Source organism: Embiotoca jacksoni, unplaced genomic scaffold, assembly GCF_022577435.1.
Source record: "Embiotoca jacksoni isolate LCO1_2020_lvr unplaced genomic scaffold, fEmbJac1.0.p SCAF_4, whole genome shotgun sequence".
NCBI classification, from domain to species: domain Eukaryota; kingdom Metazoa; phylum Chordata; class Actinopteri; family Embiotocidae; genus Embiotoca; species Embiotoca jacksoni.
The window spans coordinates 20,990,377-21,009,301 of NW_027185392.1; the positions used below are offsets into that span (position 1 = coordinate 20,990,377).

Sequence of the window (18,925 nt, forward strand, 5' to 3'; positions counted from 1 at the left end):
GGTTCAGGGCGGCACATTTAGTCATTTAAGAAAGGGGTTGTTCCCTTTTTACCAATATAGGTTATTCCTGACAGAGCGCATTAGTAAGTTATCCCATTTAGTTGGTGTAGTCTCAGAGTTCAAATGAGAGTCAATAATAATATTTAACTCATGGGGTAGAATAAAAACATGACTCCAAATTAATGCTTATGTTGAGCTCTGTCTGCAGCATGCATCTCTAACACAGGCACTTTATAATGAGATCATCTATAAGGGCTTTGGCTGTGTATGCAGTTTGTCTTTTTATACTGTTCTTCTGCCCCCTTGTGGCCAGAACATCGATTCAAGATTATGTTTTCTTTTCTAACAATTAGTACGCACTGTTCCTACAGAAGAAATGAAGTCATTTCACTGTAAAATCATTCATTCATGTGAATAACCGACAGATTTGTGCACTCAAATGATCATCATTCAGCCTTAATACCTGCTGGGCTCCATAAAGACCTGACACACACACACACACACACACACACACACACACACACACACACACACACAGCAGACCGACACTCACAAACAAAACGCACCCACACGCACATGCATGAACTCAATGTATACGCACACTCATATATGACGGCTGTGACAGCTCAATCCCCCCACCCTGTGTTCATGGATGGTATTACATTTACAATGCGGTGGCGTGACCAGAGAGAGGTGACTCGTGAAGATGAAGATGAACTCAGAATGAAACACATCTGATGAGTTTTTCAGAAACTTTATGGATTATGTACACAATAATTACAGAGCCAAAATATACATTAGAGGGCATGAGAGGGAGGGAGAGGATGGGTGAGACACATAACATGATCATCTACTGACACCCTCCCACTCCCCCTTCCACACACGCACGCACGCACGCACGCACGCACGCACGCACACACACACACACACACACACACACACACACACACACACACACACACACACACACACACACACACACACACACACACACACACCACCCATCCAGCCTGGAACTCCATGAGGATGAGGAGTGGAGGAGGGAGGGAGATGAAGAAAGCGACCAGGACATTGAAATCTTATGTGTGTGCTGTGATCATCTCAGATGAGGACGTCATTGTGTCCTGTACAGTGTAAGGCACTGAGGGTAACCTACTGTAGCTGATGGTGTCAGGACACACACACACACACACACACACACACACACACACACACACACACACACACACCACTCACAACACCTGCACAGACACATCCAACACACGTGCACACACAGAGGAAATGTCTCCCTGTCGCAGCAGAAGCTTCGCCCCCCCTCACAGTGGGACCAAGCGCAGGTGGGTTTGGTGAAAAAATGGCTTCTGAGTATGAGGATGAGCCTGAAAAGTGGTCCAGTGCCATTGTGAAATTGTGTATAAACATCACTACGACCTCTGCTGCTGCCCCCCCCCCGCTCCCCAGAAGTCCTGCCCTCCACCCCCAACGGTACCTGGAAATCAGTAAAATCTCTCTCTCATTGGCTTCTGACCCTCCCGCCCCTCCCTCCCTCCCCGCCTCGCTCTTGACCCCCCTACACACACACACACACACACGCACACACACACACACACTCACACACACACACACACACACGCATGCACACATCTAGTGCTGTACAAAGGGGAGACCACAGCGTGGCTTCAGCTACATAAGCACAACTTTTGGCAGCACTACTGTACATTAAAACCCACTGTGTAGTTTTTTTTTTTAAATTTTTTTTTTTAAAGAGAGCCCTTATTCGTGTTTTTGTCGACACGTTGCCTCACGACTGACCCACTGACACAATTTCACAGCCGACTGAGTGGATGGGTTGGTGCGGTTCTTAGTTTTTCCTTCATCCCCCAAGGAAGAAGAAAATCCAAAAATGATTAGTCAGACGTTAAGACCGAAGGGTGACAGAAGCCGGTGGTGAAGACAGAAAGCAGATGTGGAGAGAAGTGATGACTGAGCAAAAACCTCGCAAATCCCCCCCGACCCCGTTCAAAACAAACAAAACAAAAATCCGTGAAACAACAACAAAAACAAAGGTCAGATGCTCATTTTTTTTCCCAACAGAATGGGGTTTGTTCTTGGAAAAGCACACACACAACATGCTTTCACACAAGGGCAGTGTTGTGTGTCGGCCATTTTGGATCCACTGTTACAATTCTGGACAAGCGAGTGGTGTCATGGAGCCAAAATGGAGGTGGGTTTTTCCTGCCTGTCTGTCAACACGCTCGGTGTTGAGCGTTGGAGCGTCGGCATGTCGATGGGGAGGTGAGGGGTCCGAGTGTGTGATGCGGGTTAGTGAAAGGAGAGGAGTGGGGTCAACATTACGTCTGACGCCATGCCAGGTAAAACCATACAATAACTCAATCCAAGGCCCGCTTGTTCCACAGCTGACTCTTCCCTACGTTGTCTAACTACCTAGCTACCTAACTCTAGAGGGACCTGAGAAATAAGCAAACTGCTTTGCACCTCTGTAAACCTCTCACTACACCGCCTGAAACTGTACCCAGGACATCTCTGGGATGGACACAAAATGGCACCACGCCAACGCCTAGAGGGCTAGCCAGCTAGCAGGATCCGGAACTGATGAGCATTTGGGTCTTTAAAGTCCAAAACACGAGGCTCTGATTCAAACTGGGTGGATCTTTTATGATTTTTGGCAACTTTTACAAAAATCTATGGGAGTGTTAAACAGTTTAGCCCATCCCGGATGCGATATTGATTTCCCTGCATCGAGTCTAGCCTCTTGACTATTTCCTAACCGTGGCCCAGTCTCAAAATCACCACTCTCCCTGTTTCTATGCCAGCATGGGAGCCGGTGGGACTCGACTTTTAAGGCGTAGTGTGGGTGATCTCATCGACTACAGAGGGGAAAGAGGGGGGAGGCGGAGAGTGATTATGGGGAAGGAGACTGGGGGTGACGAATGTGACTCGGATACAGAAGGCACTGTGGCTCTGTAGGGGGCTTCGGGGAGGACTCCCCACCTGCCGTAACCTCTCTTGATGGAAGGTGAGGACAGAGGGGTTTCAGGTATGCGCCCCATCACTCCCGCCAAATAAACAATCAACAAAAACAACCCCCGCTATCACCATCTTCTCTATGCTATGCTCAACTACTAGGCCTGGAGGCAAAACATCTCTGGAGAGAATAGAAGTCTGTGGAGGGAAAAGGGATCAGCTGGAGGAAAAAGACAGCGACAGAGGTGCGTGAAAGAAAGGGCGTTAGACCGCGGGTGTGATGTCGAGTGACGTGTGCAAAAGTGGTGTCGATCTTCACATTAGTTTCTCAGATCTGCGGGTTCCTGTTTCATGAATCCGTTCGCCAGTACCACAGCACTGCAGTTCCTCCTCTGAAATAATTGGATGAGGATGCTGATGAGGGCTGCATAGAGTCAAAACACGTGGACTGGGGTTTGTTTTCTGGCTTTTGCGAGTGCAAAGAAAACAGCTCGAGGTTTCGAGGGTAGCTTGATTCTTGGCCGTGTCGTGAGCGTGATCGGTATGCAAAATAAATATCTGAAACTCTTATTATACTCTGTCTGTTATTTATAACTACTTCTACGTTATTATATCTAGATTTATCTGTAAGCGATCAACTATATATTATCTATGCTTTATCATTTTGTCCTAGAGTTATTGAATATTCAATAATTGCTGTCCCTCATAACAATAAGGATGAAATTATTAGTCCTAAGTGTTCCTGTCCCGTAACGTCTTCGGTGTCGTTCTCTGGCAAACTGAAATTACAGATGTCAAAGCAAATGGACAGAAAAAAAAAAAGAGATGAGGAAAGAGAGGTTGGTGGATACTGAAAGTGGCTTTTGGCAGAGAGGGTTTCAGCTTTGCTACAACCTCACATGACTGGACCGGGGTGGTTTGGTGACTGTTCTCTGGTTATCCAGACCTGAGAGAAGGGGTTTGAGGGGTGGGGGTGGTCAGCACTGGCACTGGCAGGCAGACAGAGGGACAGGCTGACAAACGGACAGACCGGGCCACATCCGTGTTTCCGGACACGGACTTGAGCTGTATTTCTTACAAAGATAGGAGAGAAAGGAGGTTTCACTCCAGGTCCAGAAGCTGGGATGTGGCCCAGAGGCCGTCCTGCAGGGGAGGGGGGGGGGGGAGGGGGGGGGCAGGGCGAACAATGTATGCCGAGAACTCACCCCTGGTGGCAAAAAAGAGAACACTGTGTAATACTGACTGACACCAACACTGTACCACCGATACTGTGCTGTCATTGCCGGCAACTGATCTCACTCCAAAACTACAGAGCCAAACAGAGGGAAAAGCTTGAGATTTACCGTTTTCTTTTTGGCTGCATGTGGGAGAACTCTACCTCAGTAGAACTTTAAACTCTGTAAAACTGGCGTCACTGAAAAGTCTTTCACTCTCTCAATAAACCGTTCTACCCTCCGTGCTCTGAAACTGAATCATTGATCTTTGGGTTGAGTACTGACCCCATGAATCATTGCAGGTCAGATACTTCGACTCCCCCGACCTCCACCGCCACCGTTCTGGAGAGAGACTGTATACTAAGAGTTGCGTTACAACACGCAATGCTGCTAAGTGAATGTTCCCAAGCCGTCGTTGCCCCGAAACGTTGCAGGAAGGCATCAGGAACGCAGTAAACGTCGTTGAACGGGGGGTAAAAAACAGAACCGATGTAAACGAGATGGACATAGCATACTTGAGCTCCAAATACCATGACAACAAATCTACAGCAAACAGTTCTATCAATCAATCAGTCATCACCAGTATATCATCACCATTGTCACCATCATTTTGCATTGACATTGATATCATTATTCATAAGACTGTCATCATTAACAATAATAAATGAAGGTGGAAGAGGTTCGCTTCTCTCTGCTCTTTCTGCCTCCTCTTTCTCAAGCAAAACAGAAAAACCTCCATGTGGTCCTGCAGTGTTTCTCGTCTTTAAACAGTTTGTAGAACCGCAGCTTTCGGCAGAAAACGAGACAAATAAAATAGCCGACTGTCAACTGCGTAAAAAGGAACCAAAAAAAAAAATTACGTTTGAGATGTAAGAGGAAGAGAGAGCGTCTGAAAGAAGAGAACTCCTTTTGTAAGCCTAAATGCAAAGTTTCCTATAAAGCCCCCAGGTCCCACCCACACCAGTTCAATCTCCTCTCTAGTATGTGTTTAATCAATCATGCAGGTTTCCATCAAATTTTGGACTCCGAAAAAGATCAAAGGAGGCTGAGCGAATGCAACAGAAGAACCAAGCTCCAATGTCCGAAGAAGAACAAGAAGGAGAAGTAATCGATAGAAGAAATACTGAAGAAATTAGTCTTTTTTCCCATCCCTCCTTTCCTGTCCTCCGCCCTATTCAACCGTGTGATGTCATTTCCTGTCAGGTCATCCTTCGCCGTGCACCGGGTCGAGTAACAGAGGAGGAAGGGGCTTGACAAAGTGTCCGACTCCCTTCTCTAGTTACCTGAGCCCACCCCTCAAGCGCACTCGAACAGGAAGTGAGCCCACACTGTGCCTCACCCTCCTCGTCTACCACCGCCAGCTGGACAGGAAGTGATGTCACAGCAGTTCCATCAGCATTAAGTGAGTCCTTAACAGTAAACAGAGATGATAAAACTCATCAAATATCAGCCAGCGCTGTGATTGGCTGGTTTTTGCAGTATAGGCGGAGCTTCCTGGTTCTGTCCCTTGGAAAGGAAAAAGGTTAAAGATAAAGTGGTTGTTCTCCCTTTTTTTCTTTTCATTGTATCTCATGTAAAGTTTCATTGTGTTCTTCATTGTTCAAGTTTGATTTTCTGGAGGCATAGCTTGGCATGTAAGGGTTAGGGGGTCCTGGCTTTTATTAATTTATTTTTCTTTAAACATAACTGTCTAGGAGCAGAGTCAAAGTAGTGGACTCTGTGTTCCAGCTCGTTTTCAGGCTTTTACAGTAGTCGTCTGGCCAGATAGCACACATCTAACAAATCGAAGCAATCGGGCGTCAGTCTGGGAGAAGTGCTCATCACAGCCCATTCCTATAACCTCATGCTCCTCCCTTGCTTTCTTTTCCCACCCCTCTCTGTTCCCCCGACAGCCTGGCCTTGAAGATCAGGGCAGACTCTGGGGAGTGCAGTTCTGAGACGGAGAGGTCAGAGGTCAACTGTGCCCAGGCCTCGTCTTCGATGTCTTGGCGGTCTCTTTTTCCTTTTATTCACGTGCTGCTCTGTCACTGATTTGAGTCTTACACAAAATGTGTAAAAAGCTATTCGCAGCACCTTCACACCTGCCCCCCCCCCTCCACCCCAAGCCCCCACCTCTGATTTAGAGTCTGAGGGGTGAAGGTAGACGGCATCCAAGGGTTCCAACTCCTCCCAACATTTTCACCACCACCGCTTTATTAAAAGTCTCATATCCAATGTCAGAGCACCGGAGGTTGCTGTTCTTCTCCTCTCCTGCCGTTATCCTTTGCTCTCTGTGGTTGCTAGCACCAGTCATCCTCGTCCGTCTCACTATAAGGTTCATGCAGGCCCTTGCGGGGCCCTCTGGCATGGGGGGGTCGGTGGTGCGGGTGGGGGGGCGGCGCCCCTGGTGGTCCCCGTCGATGTGGGGAAGGCGAGGATGAGCGGTAGCCATTGGGTACCCTACGTGGATGCGGGTGTGGGGGCGGAGGGGGCCCGTGGTGGGCAGTCCTGGGGGAGCGTGGGTGTGGGTGAGGATTTCCTCCGTGTGGGTGTGGGTTGCCGTGGGAGAGGCTCTGCTCGTAGGCAGGAGGCTCGTGGTGCCGCTCATACTCATAATCTCTCTCGTAGAAGGGCCCTTCACCCTCCAGGCTGTCCCCAGGCGGAGGCCCGCTCCAGCGGCCTCGGTGAGGGGACCGAGGCGAGCCGTGGAGGGGTGAGCGTGGGGACTGGTGCCTAGGGGAGCGCGGTGATCCATGTCGGGACGAGGATCCCCCGTGGTGGGGAGAGGGGTGGCGTGACGGGGGCCGGTTGTGGTAGCCTCTTTCGTGGTCTGGTGGGGAGAAGTGTCGGGGGGAGGGCGAGCGCAGGCGGCCCGGCCCCGGGGGGCCATAGCTGGGCTTGCGGACAGCGGGGGAGTAGGTGACATGTGGACGCGGGACAGCAGGGGTCTGAGGCAGCTGGCGACGGCCTCTCCGTGGAGTGCTGGTCCCCGAGGTGGAGGGGACCGGGCTGCCGCTCACCGAACTACTGCCCTACAGCAAAATGTAAACAAGGAAAATCAAAACGCACCACAACAACAACAACAACAGAGGCCAGAGTAGAGCAGAGTGGTGGTGAGAGAGAGAGAGAAGGAGAGATTGATAGAGAAACACCATTGAAAACCATCCAAAAACACAGTGATGAAGCAAAATATTGACATCAAGAAGCAAATACGTCACATCGAAGAAAAATGGACAGAGAGAGAAACAGTGACAAAGGAAAAAGCGTAACACAAAAAAGAGAGATTGATATCCATAAGTAGGAGTATGGAAATAACTCTGTGTGAACTCTTACTGAATAAACACACAGTCCCTGAGGTGGGAGTAAGAGACAGGTTAAAGATCACATTGAGGGTTTCTTTATAAATAATTTACCTCTGTGCTCAGCTCATGATTACAGGATACCTGTAACACCTATTAAAGCTACAGAAGCTTACCGCACTGTGACTACCACCTTCAGTGTAATAGTATGATGTAAAGTACCATTGTCAGTATCCACAGTGACAATAGAACCAACCTGCATCAAGTCAAATATTTTATACAAGCCAGTCAACAAATAGAAATTAAGACAGACCATAAAACCGGTATAAGGCAGTAATAAGAAACTGTCCCTCATATTTTATGACTCATGACATCGACCTTGGAGTCTTTGAAGCCCACCTGTCTGTGACCTCGTCCATCGGGCCCCTCGCTGGGCGACCGGGACCAGTGGCGGTCGTGGGGATGCCTGTGGGAGTATTCGTGGCGGTCGGGGCCGTAGTGCTCCTTGTCCATGGAGCTGTGATGATGGTGGTGGTGGTGGTGGTGACGGCGGTCCTTGGTCCGGCCGCGGTCCCGCTCGCGCTCCTTGGGTGGCAGGTCGCCTGACTGAGTGGTGGTGCTGAGGTCTGTGCCCAGGCCTTGCAACAAGATGTTCCAGTTTACACGTGCAAACACAAAACCAATCATGACACGAACTTCCCAAGGGGAGAAACACAAATAAAGATTACAACATGTCATACAAATGTCCAGACAGAAATCCACTGCAGCTGTGCAGTCAAACGCAGAGCACAACAAAGTAATTTTAGAGTCCATGTAGTGTAGCAGAGCGGAGGATTCTTCATCAGATTAGAGAGCTCTCCAATTATAAAAGGGTTTTGGAGTTGAACTGTGTCAGCCTTGTTGAATTAGTTTTACAGCTCAAGCATGCAATTTGCACTTGCAATTAGAGCTGAAGTGAGCTATCTGCCCGCACAATGTTCTTTTCAAGGACTTCTTCGTGTCAAGACTGGACACGCAGAGAATTCATTGAATATGATGATCTGGGAATGTGCTGTTCTCTTACTTTAATAAATGCACAGATTGTTCTTAATGTCCTCAACAACTGCTTTTGAGTTACTCTTGATCAAGCTGTAAAGCAGCACTGCTCCATCATTTCTTATCCTGCGGTGTACCTTCATTTCTTCAAGGGCCAGAATGAGGTAGAATTTAAAAACTGTCAGTGATACTGTCAGACATTATATTGCAGACAACAATGCAAGCTGCTGTGCCATCTTGCTCTTTTGGAGCTAGAAGTGACCATATTTGGATGAGAGAGTGGAGCTGCACAGAATCTGACTGAGAACCCAACAATACTATTGCAGCCCACCTACACCAGCAACCTGACTGCACCTCAGGCATGTCAATCAAACCAGGTGAATTTAGGTAATTACAGCATTATGACTTGTGGAGGAAAATGATTTGACTTTGTGTTTCATGAGAGAAGTTGACGCTTTTTGAAAGGGGGTTCATGAAGCCATGGAGATTTGTTTTTTTTTATAGCCACCCCCTAGTGGCCCTCAATGGTATCGCACTTCTGCACTGGCTTCACATTTCACACCCGGAGTCAACATCCCCTTTTATATACAGTTTTCTTGATAACATGCTGAAGTTTAGCATTTCCTTGGTTTAATCCTCATACAGCTGTTCCATGGTAAATATGATATACATTCCATTTAACATGTGATATTAAAATGCCACATACTAATAGAAATGGTGGCCTCTTAACACGCTAACACTAATGTTTCAATTTCATTTCAGTTTTATGTATACGGAACCAAATCACAGCATACAATAAGTCATCTCAGGGTACTTTACACAGTGAGCTCGAAACCTCGCTGCAATTCAAAAACTCCCTTGTGAGCGTCTGGGGGAGGGAAAAAAACTCCCTTTACGACACGTTAAAATAATATAGTGTGTTTGAAATGTTACACTTCAAGGGATCTTGTCATGAATTTAAGTGTTACACACGTGACTGACTGTCGTAACAATCCCTCTACCAGTTGTTCAGACTACACACTGGTCCAACGTGCTGAATAGACAGAACAACAAACATTGCCCTCCTGCCAGAACACTGGTCTAAAATCTACATTCATGACTTTCCTGCTGTAACTCTTACTGTAAGTAAGCTGAGCACCGGAGACACGTGTGGGTTTTACAGCTGTAAACCTTTAAGATGTGCAGATGACAGTCCGATGTGAGGTAGGCATCAAAGGAAGCAAACGGTAGATAACCGTGATGAGTGACTCACCCGTGTCTGCGTCGGTGTATCTGGTCAGGGAGCGCTGCGAGGTGCGGTGACTTCTGTCCCTGTGCCGGCGTCCTCCTCCGTGTCTCCCCTCCTCAGACACCACCCTCTCCAGGGAGTAGTCGTCCAGCCTCACGCCCCGGCCCGTTCGCCCGTGGACCAGGCTGGAGGTGGAGCGCCGCATCGGGCTGGTGTCAGTGATGGTCTGTGAGGACAAAGGAAACAGCACAGAAGGAAATACAGAAAAAGGATAGGGAAAGCAAAAGGTCGGAGAGGAAGTGATGAGACGAAGAGAGAGGGAGAAAAGAGATGAACAACAGCGGGGGAGAGAGAAAGAAAGAGAGGAGAAAAGAAGTGAGATTTAATGCATCCTGACAGCTGGAGTCCATTTTTGTCTGTCAAAAGGACGACGTTCACTTCACTGACTTTTACTGAGTGTATCATACAAACACAGAGCTGCACACTGAATTCAACGTCTATCTGCATGTGGATATATGTGATTACTAAATGACTGAATGAAAATACTGAAGTCAAACAGCAGAACCAAACACTCTTGGTTTAGGTGGGTGGGGGTTTAACACCAGGACACTTCAGGTTTTCAAAGGTTGTATGTTTTTGTTAATATAAATGTTTTTCTCTGGTGTTGTCCTGTGTGGTGACGTACACCCATCTGATCTGAAGACACTGGATACTATTGGAGGCATCTTAAATCCTACAGTACATCAGCGTACAGTATTGGCATTCATGTAGCTCGACCCATAGCACCTAGAGTTCATAACTTCTAAGCCTTAGATAAGTCCATAGCATGTGATGCCATGTTTCTTCACCAAAACATGGAGGAATGAAACAGACAGAGATAAAACAGGGAACTGACAGGGAGAGAAGAAAAGGGCAGAGACAGACTACAAGCATGAAGGAGGGCTATAAAACCATGCCTCGCATGCACAAGGCAGAGGAGCCGAATGGGCTTTTCCTCATGGCAGCCATATTTCATTTACATCATACTCAGGTTGCAAAGCCGGATAGGTTTTCATGCCAAAGTCGGTTGGCTATATCTTCAGAAACACCACCACTTCTCCTCCCCCTCTTCCTCCTCCTACAACTACTACTGTCACTACACACTGTATTGTAATAATACCAAATTATCATTTTTGTAACTTCTAGTAAATACCAATGTTTTAAAATGGCATACTGTAGACCACTAAGAATATGAAGTAGATTGGAGAGACCAATACAATCTTAATCCTGATCATTAACGAGAATTACATCTCATTGGTGTGGAGCTGATGTCACTACTAGTATTTGGCTGCTAATATGAAAAGAACATCAAGGATGCTGATCAAAAAAATTTATCAAAAACAAAGCCAGGTTTGGGCTTTGTTATGTTTCCAAAGGCTGCTTATAAATAGATATAATGTTTCTGAAGTATGATGTAAATCAAATAAGGACACCACGTGGACATGACGAACCATCATTCCATAACCTTAGGACCTGATCAAAAGCTTTGCATGAACCCAACAGGAAAATCACACAATCTGACTCTCCGTTCGAAACAAAATCGTTATTTAAAGTTATCTAAGGTTTTAATGTGAGTGAGGGTTTGAACATGGATATCAAAGTCACGTTCAATGACATGATTTCCACCAGTAAACTGGGCCTAAGTCATTAAATTTGTTCATTGTGGGTGACATGAGGACAAAGAGGTGTTTTTATTTCCTTTTGATAGTCAAAGTATCAGGTGAAACGTGGGATTGTGGGAAAGAGGAAAACTATTGTATATGCTGTATATATATATATATATATATATATATATATGTATATATACAGTATGTGATATATAATGTAAATATATAGCTTTGCTACCGCATCAGTACAATTCTAAAACAATAATACATAAATTCAATGAATCAGAGCTAGTCACGGAAAGGAAGCAACTCTAGTTGAAATTTAAGATATAATATTTCTACTGGAACCAGTCCTGTGTGATCTTCTCGCTGGGTTCACCGTCAGGCTCTTCTGACCAGGACAGGATCCTGCTGACACGGTGAACCCCCACAAAGCTTCACATCACCTTCATGATAAAGCACATGTCCGTCTGCAAGCAGCAGGCCGCACAAAGACAAACACGAGAGGATACACCGTCCTCAGAGGAGCTTCACTACACAAACACAGACAGACAGCCGTCTGTCCACTCTGTGAGCAGCCTAACACAAGCCATGCACGTCCTCTGGGTAGCCAGCTGTTCTAAACATGTGCATACACTTCATCTGCTCACACACACACACACACACACACACACACACACACACACACACACACACACACACAACAAACACACACACACACACACAAACACGAAAAGGACTTCACACATGTTCTGTCGGGGTCTGTTTTGGAACAACATTGCTCCATGTGTCGTTAGAGAGGATGTAACAACATTTCAAAATCAAACATTTTGTCAGTAATGACTTAATAAATACAGTTAAATATCAATGAGATTGATTTCTATTCAATTTTGCATTTTTGGGTCGTTAGAAAGATCATTGCCAGCACGGTTTAGCTTCAGTCATCGTATTCCTGCTGAGATGTTTTCAGTCAGAGCTGTTTGACTCTGACCATGTTCATTTCAAGCTTCATCTCAGAGCACATTTCAGAAAAGTAAATTAATTCAAAATGCATAAGTAACTGAAAAAACTCAAAACAAAAGCAAGTGTAAACAAGTTAAAATGTTACAGTTTGGAGGAGGGATATTATAATTATTACTTGTACTAATATTAATACTAATAATTCAGGTTTTTGGGACACACAGCTGTGTCTTTTGTACTCCCCTATCATATAAATAGTAGCTGTTCAGGTATCCTGTATATAAATCAGGTATATTTGGGGATTAAACTGGATTACAATACAGAAGAGAGAAAAACACAAATCGACCTGAAATAGTTTGGTCAATCTTTCTTTTATATCAGAAGTAAGAAATAAAATAGTTATCTAGGGACTTCTTTGCTGATATCCGGTATGCCAATATTTTCCATCTCTTTTTGCCGATAGCGGATGTTAATATATGCACATATTATTTTTGTTCTTTACAAATTTGCGTAATGATCACGACGACGGTTCTTAGGAAGCACACTTAGATTTGTAGTCTTGAAGGAACGTGATGTGGCTAACCCTTGCACGAACAACACTGATCAATCATCGCTTAGAGCAACTTTGCTGTCTGTTTTAGACACTTTGAAAAACCTCCACACCACAGACATATCGTTGCACTCTCTTTGACGCTCTGCAAAAGACACACAAGAACAACCTCACACAGGGGACATGGTGTTGAACCAGTTTAGCCGGCATTTATTCGGTCATTAAGCACTTAGGCATAATTAAAGGGTCATTTCATCGGCCTGTCATATCGGTCATTTGGGCCCGAGGCTGATATTTCATTTTAAATATAAAATTTTACAGACTGATACTGATGACACGCCGATATTATCGTGCATCTCTAATGATCATTTTCACCCAGATAGTCATAACATCACAGTCACGGAATGATCCTGATGGTCCGTGTCCGAATAAGCTGTTGACTGAATCTATTTCTGTGTAACATCCCTAGTTGTACGTTTTTGATTGAAAAGCGACAAACAATGATGTCATCTGGCAGACAGACAGAAGTGCTGAACACTTCATGAACCCCTCACTCTCCTCTGTACAACCTGCACTCCTCCTTTCAAGTTACTGAATAACAGTCTTTGATAAGCAACGTTTTCCCTTGTTGGAGCGTCACTTCCTCTCACAGCCACTGTGAGACTCTTCCACGTCATGCATGACCAATGACATGCTGGCACGCTGCCGATCCCCGATACAGGCCAACAGTCGCATATCAGGGCAGTCCATGCTTTTGTCATACACTGTTGACCCGGTCTGCAGTGATGCAACGGATTCAAATGCACATGTAATGCACACACACAGAGGAACACACACAGACGCTGCATACGAGCGGAACTTCTGGAAAAGTTGTCACGGAGAACAAACAATGGAGAGCAGGGCGACCTCAACATGAGCAAACACCGGACAGACAGAAAGAGAGGAGGGAAAGAAAGAGAGAGACTCAGAGAGTTCAAAGAAAAGCTGACAGGATCAGAAGAGAGGAAACGGAGCGGTTATCAAAGTAGATCTGAACAGTGACAATAACGTCGCAGCTGATTGATAGAGCTTGGAGCACCAGGTGGGTCTATTTTATGTACAAAATAAAAAAAAAGTTGTTCTGATCCAATACCTGATGCAAAGGAAAGTGCCCAAACAAAATATGGACGTTTGTTCCATGCAATGATTTTAACAAAGCACGCTGTAAAAACTGAGAGAAAACAAGTTTATAAGGTGTTAAATGGATTTCAAACACTCTGGATGAGCAGCAGTTACAGTACTCTTTTTGTCAGGAAACTATATCTGTGTTGACTTATCACTGAACTGGGTCACCGTTTAGTGAACATACTGTTATTGTGTCGTTGGCACAGGTGAAAGAGCACAGAAAGAGAGTTACTACTGAAAATACGAAAATACAGATAATGTTTAGATAAAACCAGAAATCACAGGAACCGCCGGTGAGTTCTACAGTTCTACATGTAGTCAGTCGGACATGTGTTTTGGTATTCTGAGAACTTTGAGGACTTGGACCTGTAAGTTGTCCACATAGTTCCTGTGATACTGAATGTTGTCAGAGTGCAGGAACATTTTGAGGAACGGTCAGAAAGTCAGCTTGGTGAACCGTCCCACCCATATGGCACCCCAGTCGAGGCAAAACAACGAATTGCCAACTGCAATTTGGTGCAGATCCAGTTTGAAAACTGCCAGAGAGCCAGAAGGATGGAGTGGGAGGGGAGATAGACAGAGATAGAGAGAGAGGTACATACACTGAGGTTATTTCCGCGAGGCCTGTGTCTCCTCCGCTGCAGAGCAGGCAAACACAGAGATGATACGTAGAGCAGAGCAGTGTAGCACACGCACACACACACACACACACACACACACACACACACACACACACACACACACACACACACACACACATAAATGTGCACAAAGAGCATAGGCCCAACGTAGCACAGGCGCCAGGACCGGAAGAGAAAAGAGGTAAAGGACAGAGATACAAACAAATAAATTGATCCAAGGAATGTGAAACAAAGGCAGAGAAAGGAGGAAGAGAAGTATGATGATGAAGGGTAAAATATTAGAAGAGGGATGAGAGAGATGTAGGACATATAAAACAGAAAAAAGGAGAAGAGTTGTAAAAAAAGGAGGTAGAAAATAAGTGATGAGGGAGGAGAGGGGCGGAGACAGGAGAGAGAGAGAGAGAGAACCCAGTTAATATAAAGAAGGCCAACGCGCACACATGAGAGTGAGGTGTGTGTGCCGGTGAGCGAGAGAGGACACAGGACAATAGAAGCGCATACACACACACACACACACACACCACACACACACACACACACACACACACACACACACACACACACACACACATACACATTCGTATACACACTTACCGAAACAGCATGAGCTCTCTGTAAGGCAGAGCAGTGTTAGAAGACAGTAAGTAACAGGAAACAGACACGCACGGATAGTCTATGCAACACACACGCATAAACAGATACACACACAGGATATTTTTTTTACATGGCGGCATTCATTATGTTAAATATAGTCGCACTTCGAATTATTTAAAAATAGTATCTTTTAGTCCTAAAACTTTCACTGTGTTTCCCAGGACTGCTGCCAGTGAAATAGCAGTAATAAGACCTGATTGTCTGCTTTTATTTGAAAAAAACAAGACGAAGTTATTAGAACTTTTGTCTGGATTTGAAGATTCAATGTTTTTTCTTGTGTTGACTCTGTGTTCACTCATATTGGAACTACAGTATGAGGGTAACTGCCAGTTTTAATATTATAACAAGTTAATATCAGCCCTGAATAATGTTATAACATTGACCAACTAGCGTCACATCTCTTTAGACTGTCACTGACTGTCCACACCAACCAAAGCAAAACTGTACAAGCTGCACAGTTTACCTTAGTCATCATTTTTCTAAATATTGTGGCTAAGTTACAAAACTTTAAATACTACAAATTACCAAAAATGAGACTGACACCAAAATCGTCTTGTGGACTCTCCTGCTGTTTACTCGCTCATACGGAAACACTTCATGAAGTAACCAACATACCAAAGTGAGAGCAACATGACTCGATGCAGTGACATGTTGGAGTATGGCCATGCGAGAGTGCATGTGAGTGTGTGTAACTGCAGCCAGAGGCTTCCAGTCCACAAGTCTTGCATGGAAAATGCATCGAAATATACGCAATTTCAACACTTTTTTAAAATTTTTTTAAAGAAAATAATTGTCAAGTTTATTGTATCATCCTATCAGATTCTGGCCTCTTGGAGGTTATTGGCAAAGAAGATGTGATTATCATCTGTAACGTGTCGTAAAGCCAAAAATTGTTAGGAATCGTAGGCGTTTTCGGACCAAACAGTTCTACGGGCGTTCTTGAGAGGAGCTACCCCAGAACTAAATAGGTTTCTCAGGCCTTTTGCAGTTTGCATTCGGACCGCCAATATGAACTCTGAAACGACGTGGCATGAAGTGAACAGAGTGACTTTTGATATTTCTCTTCATCGAATCGAAATCACGCTGTAACTCTTTCCTCTGCTGTTTTAAACAGCTTCATTTATGGCCGTACTTCACCGTGCTCACTGTTTACACAGTGTTCTTAACATGGCGGTTGCCTGTGCTCCGGACTTCGACCAATCACAGTGCAGTTACGTCAGCTCCCAGTGTAACAGGGAAAGTACCTATCCAGGGGTAGGAGATAAAAAAAAAAGTACAACAATACAGAGTTATAGGAACTTAAAGGGTTCTAAGTTCCCCTGTGCGGAAAACACAACAAAAGAGGAACTCCCTCCCACCGTTCTTAGGAAGGTGAAATAGTTCTTGTGGTCCGAAAACGCCTCACGTCTGTTATTCTCAAGTGCTGGAAAAGCTCTCAGGTCGAAACGATTTGGTGAACAGATTTCAAAGTCAGTGTGCACAAAATCAGAACTTCACATGTCAAAGTCCTTTCAGTCGAATGTGCGCCTATCGGAATAAATCAAATCTGTTTTGAGCTCAGTCGACACCTCTCTCCGTCCCTCTCACATACAAGCTTCAGTGAAGTGTCAGCTCAGGTGCTGCAGTGATGCTTTCTACCCTGTTGAGATCACAGTAATCATTCTATGAAGGGTTTCAGAATGTATTAAATTGACATCCAACATTTTTTGTAACTTTTGTTTTTATACTGTTGCCCAGTTTGTCCACCAGGTGCTTTGTTTATTTTTAAATGTTCCACGTACTTATGAATAGCTCCTAATGAGTCGTTCGTATTGTCTCATTTTCACTGCTGAAGAGTGTCGCTAACTCTGGCCACAGTTTACACAGGACAGACACACCAAGGATTGAATGGAAATGGAGTAGGGAACGGGATAGGGAAGAGAAAAATATTCTATACATATAGGTCTTCTAGATATATATTTATATACATATCTAGGACACTTGTCCAGCCTTCAGACCCAGTTTGCATTCTGCTCAGATCTTTGCATGCAGCTCATGTTGCTCACAGAGGAAATCACCTGGAGCAGAGCAGCAGTGGGTCAGCTGCTGGAGGAGTGGAGGGTGGAAGGGAGGCAGGGAGGGTTGGATGACCGGTGGAGGAGGAGGGGGAGGGAGGGAGGGAGGGAGGGAGGACATACTGGGGAATTCAGACAGAGGAAAGTGAATCTACAGAAGTCTCTGTCCCTTATGTTGCATCCTAAAACACGTTTCCTGTTCAGAGAACGAGATAATTTAACAAAAACAAACAAAAAAAAGAGGTACATACTAAGTAAACATGCCAAAAAAATACTGTATGAATAAAATAAACTATTTAGAGTAAAAAAACAAGTATATAATCAACATAAACATCTCTAAAGCATAATGATATAACAATTAAGTAATACTAATTGTACATTTGCTGTGGCAAAATGGACCTACCAAGAAATATAGGACATTTTAAAACAAACAAACAGTTTAAACACAGAAAAACTAATTAGTAAATATGCTTTTTTTTTTTTTTTTTAAGATATGGGTAAATATATAGTATGTTTGTTTTTTTGAAAATTTGATTTTAGTTGATTTCACACTTGTTTTTAGTTTTTTAGGATGCAAGCAAAGACTTTTTGGATTCACTTTGACTGTCATTGCAGCTAACAGGTATAATGATGGAGAGTGATGATGGTGACGAGTGATAATGATGATGGTGGGATGAAGGTGCTCACTTGGTTGTCTGCCGAGAGGCGGGGCATGGAGAGGGTCCGCCCATGCCCATCCATTGGGTGATAGGGCTCAGTGTCGGAGTACCCGTCCCGCCCCATCTCCCTCATCTCTACAGTCTGTAAAAGACAATGAGAGGGGACGTGACCGCTGTCTGCTGAGGGGCGAGAGGTCGTCGCCTGACCGAAGGAGGGCCATGAAGTAAAGTCAACGAGGAGATAAGATACAGCTACCCTATTAGTTTTCTTTTGTTGCCATTTATGCAACAACAAGTTGCATAAATTAACTGTTGCAAATACAAATGAGCGTCTGAAACATTTAGATAAAGTGGGTATTGATTCGATCAGTTTATAAGCAATAAAACCACATTATATCACAGCATCGGTCATCTGATTAAGGGGTTAGTGTATAATACTGCTGTGAATTGGACCTGTGAATTGGACCTGCGTCATTCTGGACTGTGGCAAATATCCAAACCTCGACCTCTGGGAAAAGCTTCTTTGGTAACACTGCTCCGCTGGTACCTTTTCTGGCATCATAGTGCCAGCACAAGGATCTAAAACTGGGGCAGAAAATATCTCAAAAGCAAATGGATTTTCAAATTTCAGCCTTTTCTTTCTTAACAGTACACTGAACAATTTCTTATCCATATACATCCTTAGGTTTAATAGAGAGATGAGGCGTCCCAACAGACAAGCGGAAGTAAGGGGAAAAGGTGAAGATCACAAAGCACATCTACCAACTCCAAGCCACTGACTTGAGAGGAGGTCAAAGAGTGAACAGGAAAAATCGAGGGCCAGGAAGATGGTGAGATGAAGAGAAGACAGGAGATGT

The 18,925-nt window shown here is 44.8% G+C and overlaps 1 protein-coding gene across 13 annotated transcripts in view; it reads right to left on the reverse strand.

Moving 5' to 3' along the window:
• Window positions 1-1,551: 1,551 nt before the first annotated feature.
• Window positions 1,552-18,925, reverse strand: part of cacna1ab (calcium channel, voltage-dependent, P/Q type, alpha 1A subunit, b) — a 139,619-nt gene continuing 122,245 nt past the window's right edge. For 5 of the 13 annotated variants that reach the window (XM_069167634.1, XM_069167636.1, XM_069167635.1 and 2 more), the window contains exons 44-49: window positions 18,097-18,210; window positions 15,296-15,313; window positions 14,663-14,698; window positions 9,765-9,966; window positions 7,877-8,115; window positions 1,552-7,210 (exon numbers count right to left, since the gene is read on the reverse strand). In XM_069167634.1, coding sequence (XP_069023735.1) covers window positions 6,479-7,210; window positions 7,877-8,115; window positions 9,765-9,966; window positions 14,663-14,698; window positions 15,296-15,313; window positions 18,097-18,210 — 1,341 coding nt within the window. In that variant the 3' untranslated portion in view covers window positions 1,552-6,478. The remainder of the gene's footprint in view (window positions 7,211-7,876; window positions 8,116-9,764; window positions 9,967-14,662; window positions 14,699-15,295; window positions 15,314-18,096; window positions 18,211-18,925) is intronic. The other 8 variants (XM_069167637.1, XM_069167646.1, XM_069167643.1 and 5 more) reach the window with 8 other exon arrangements.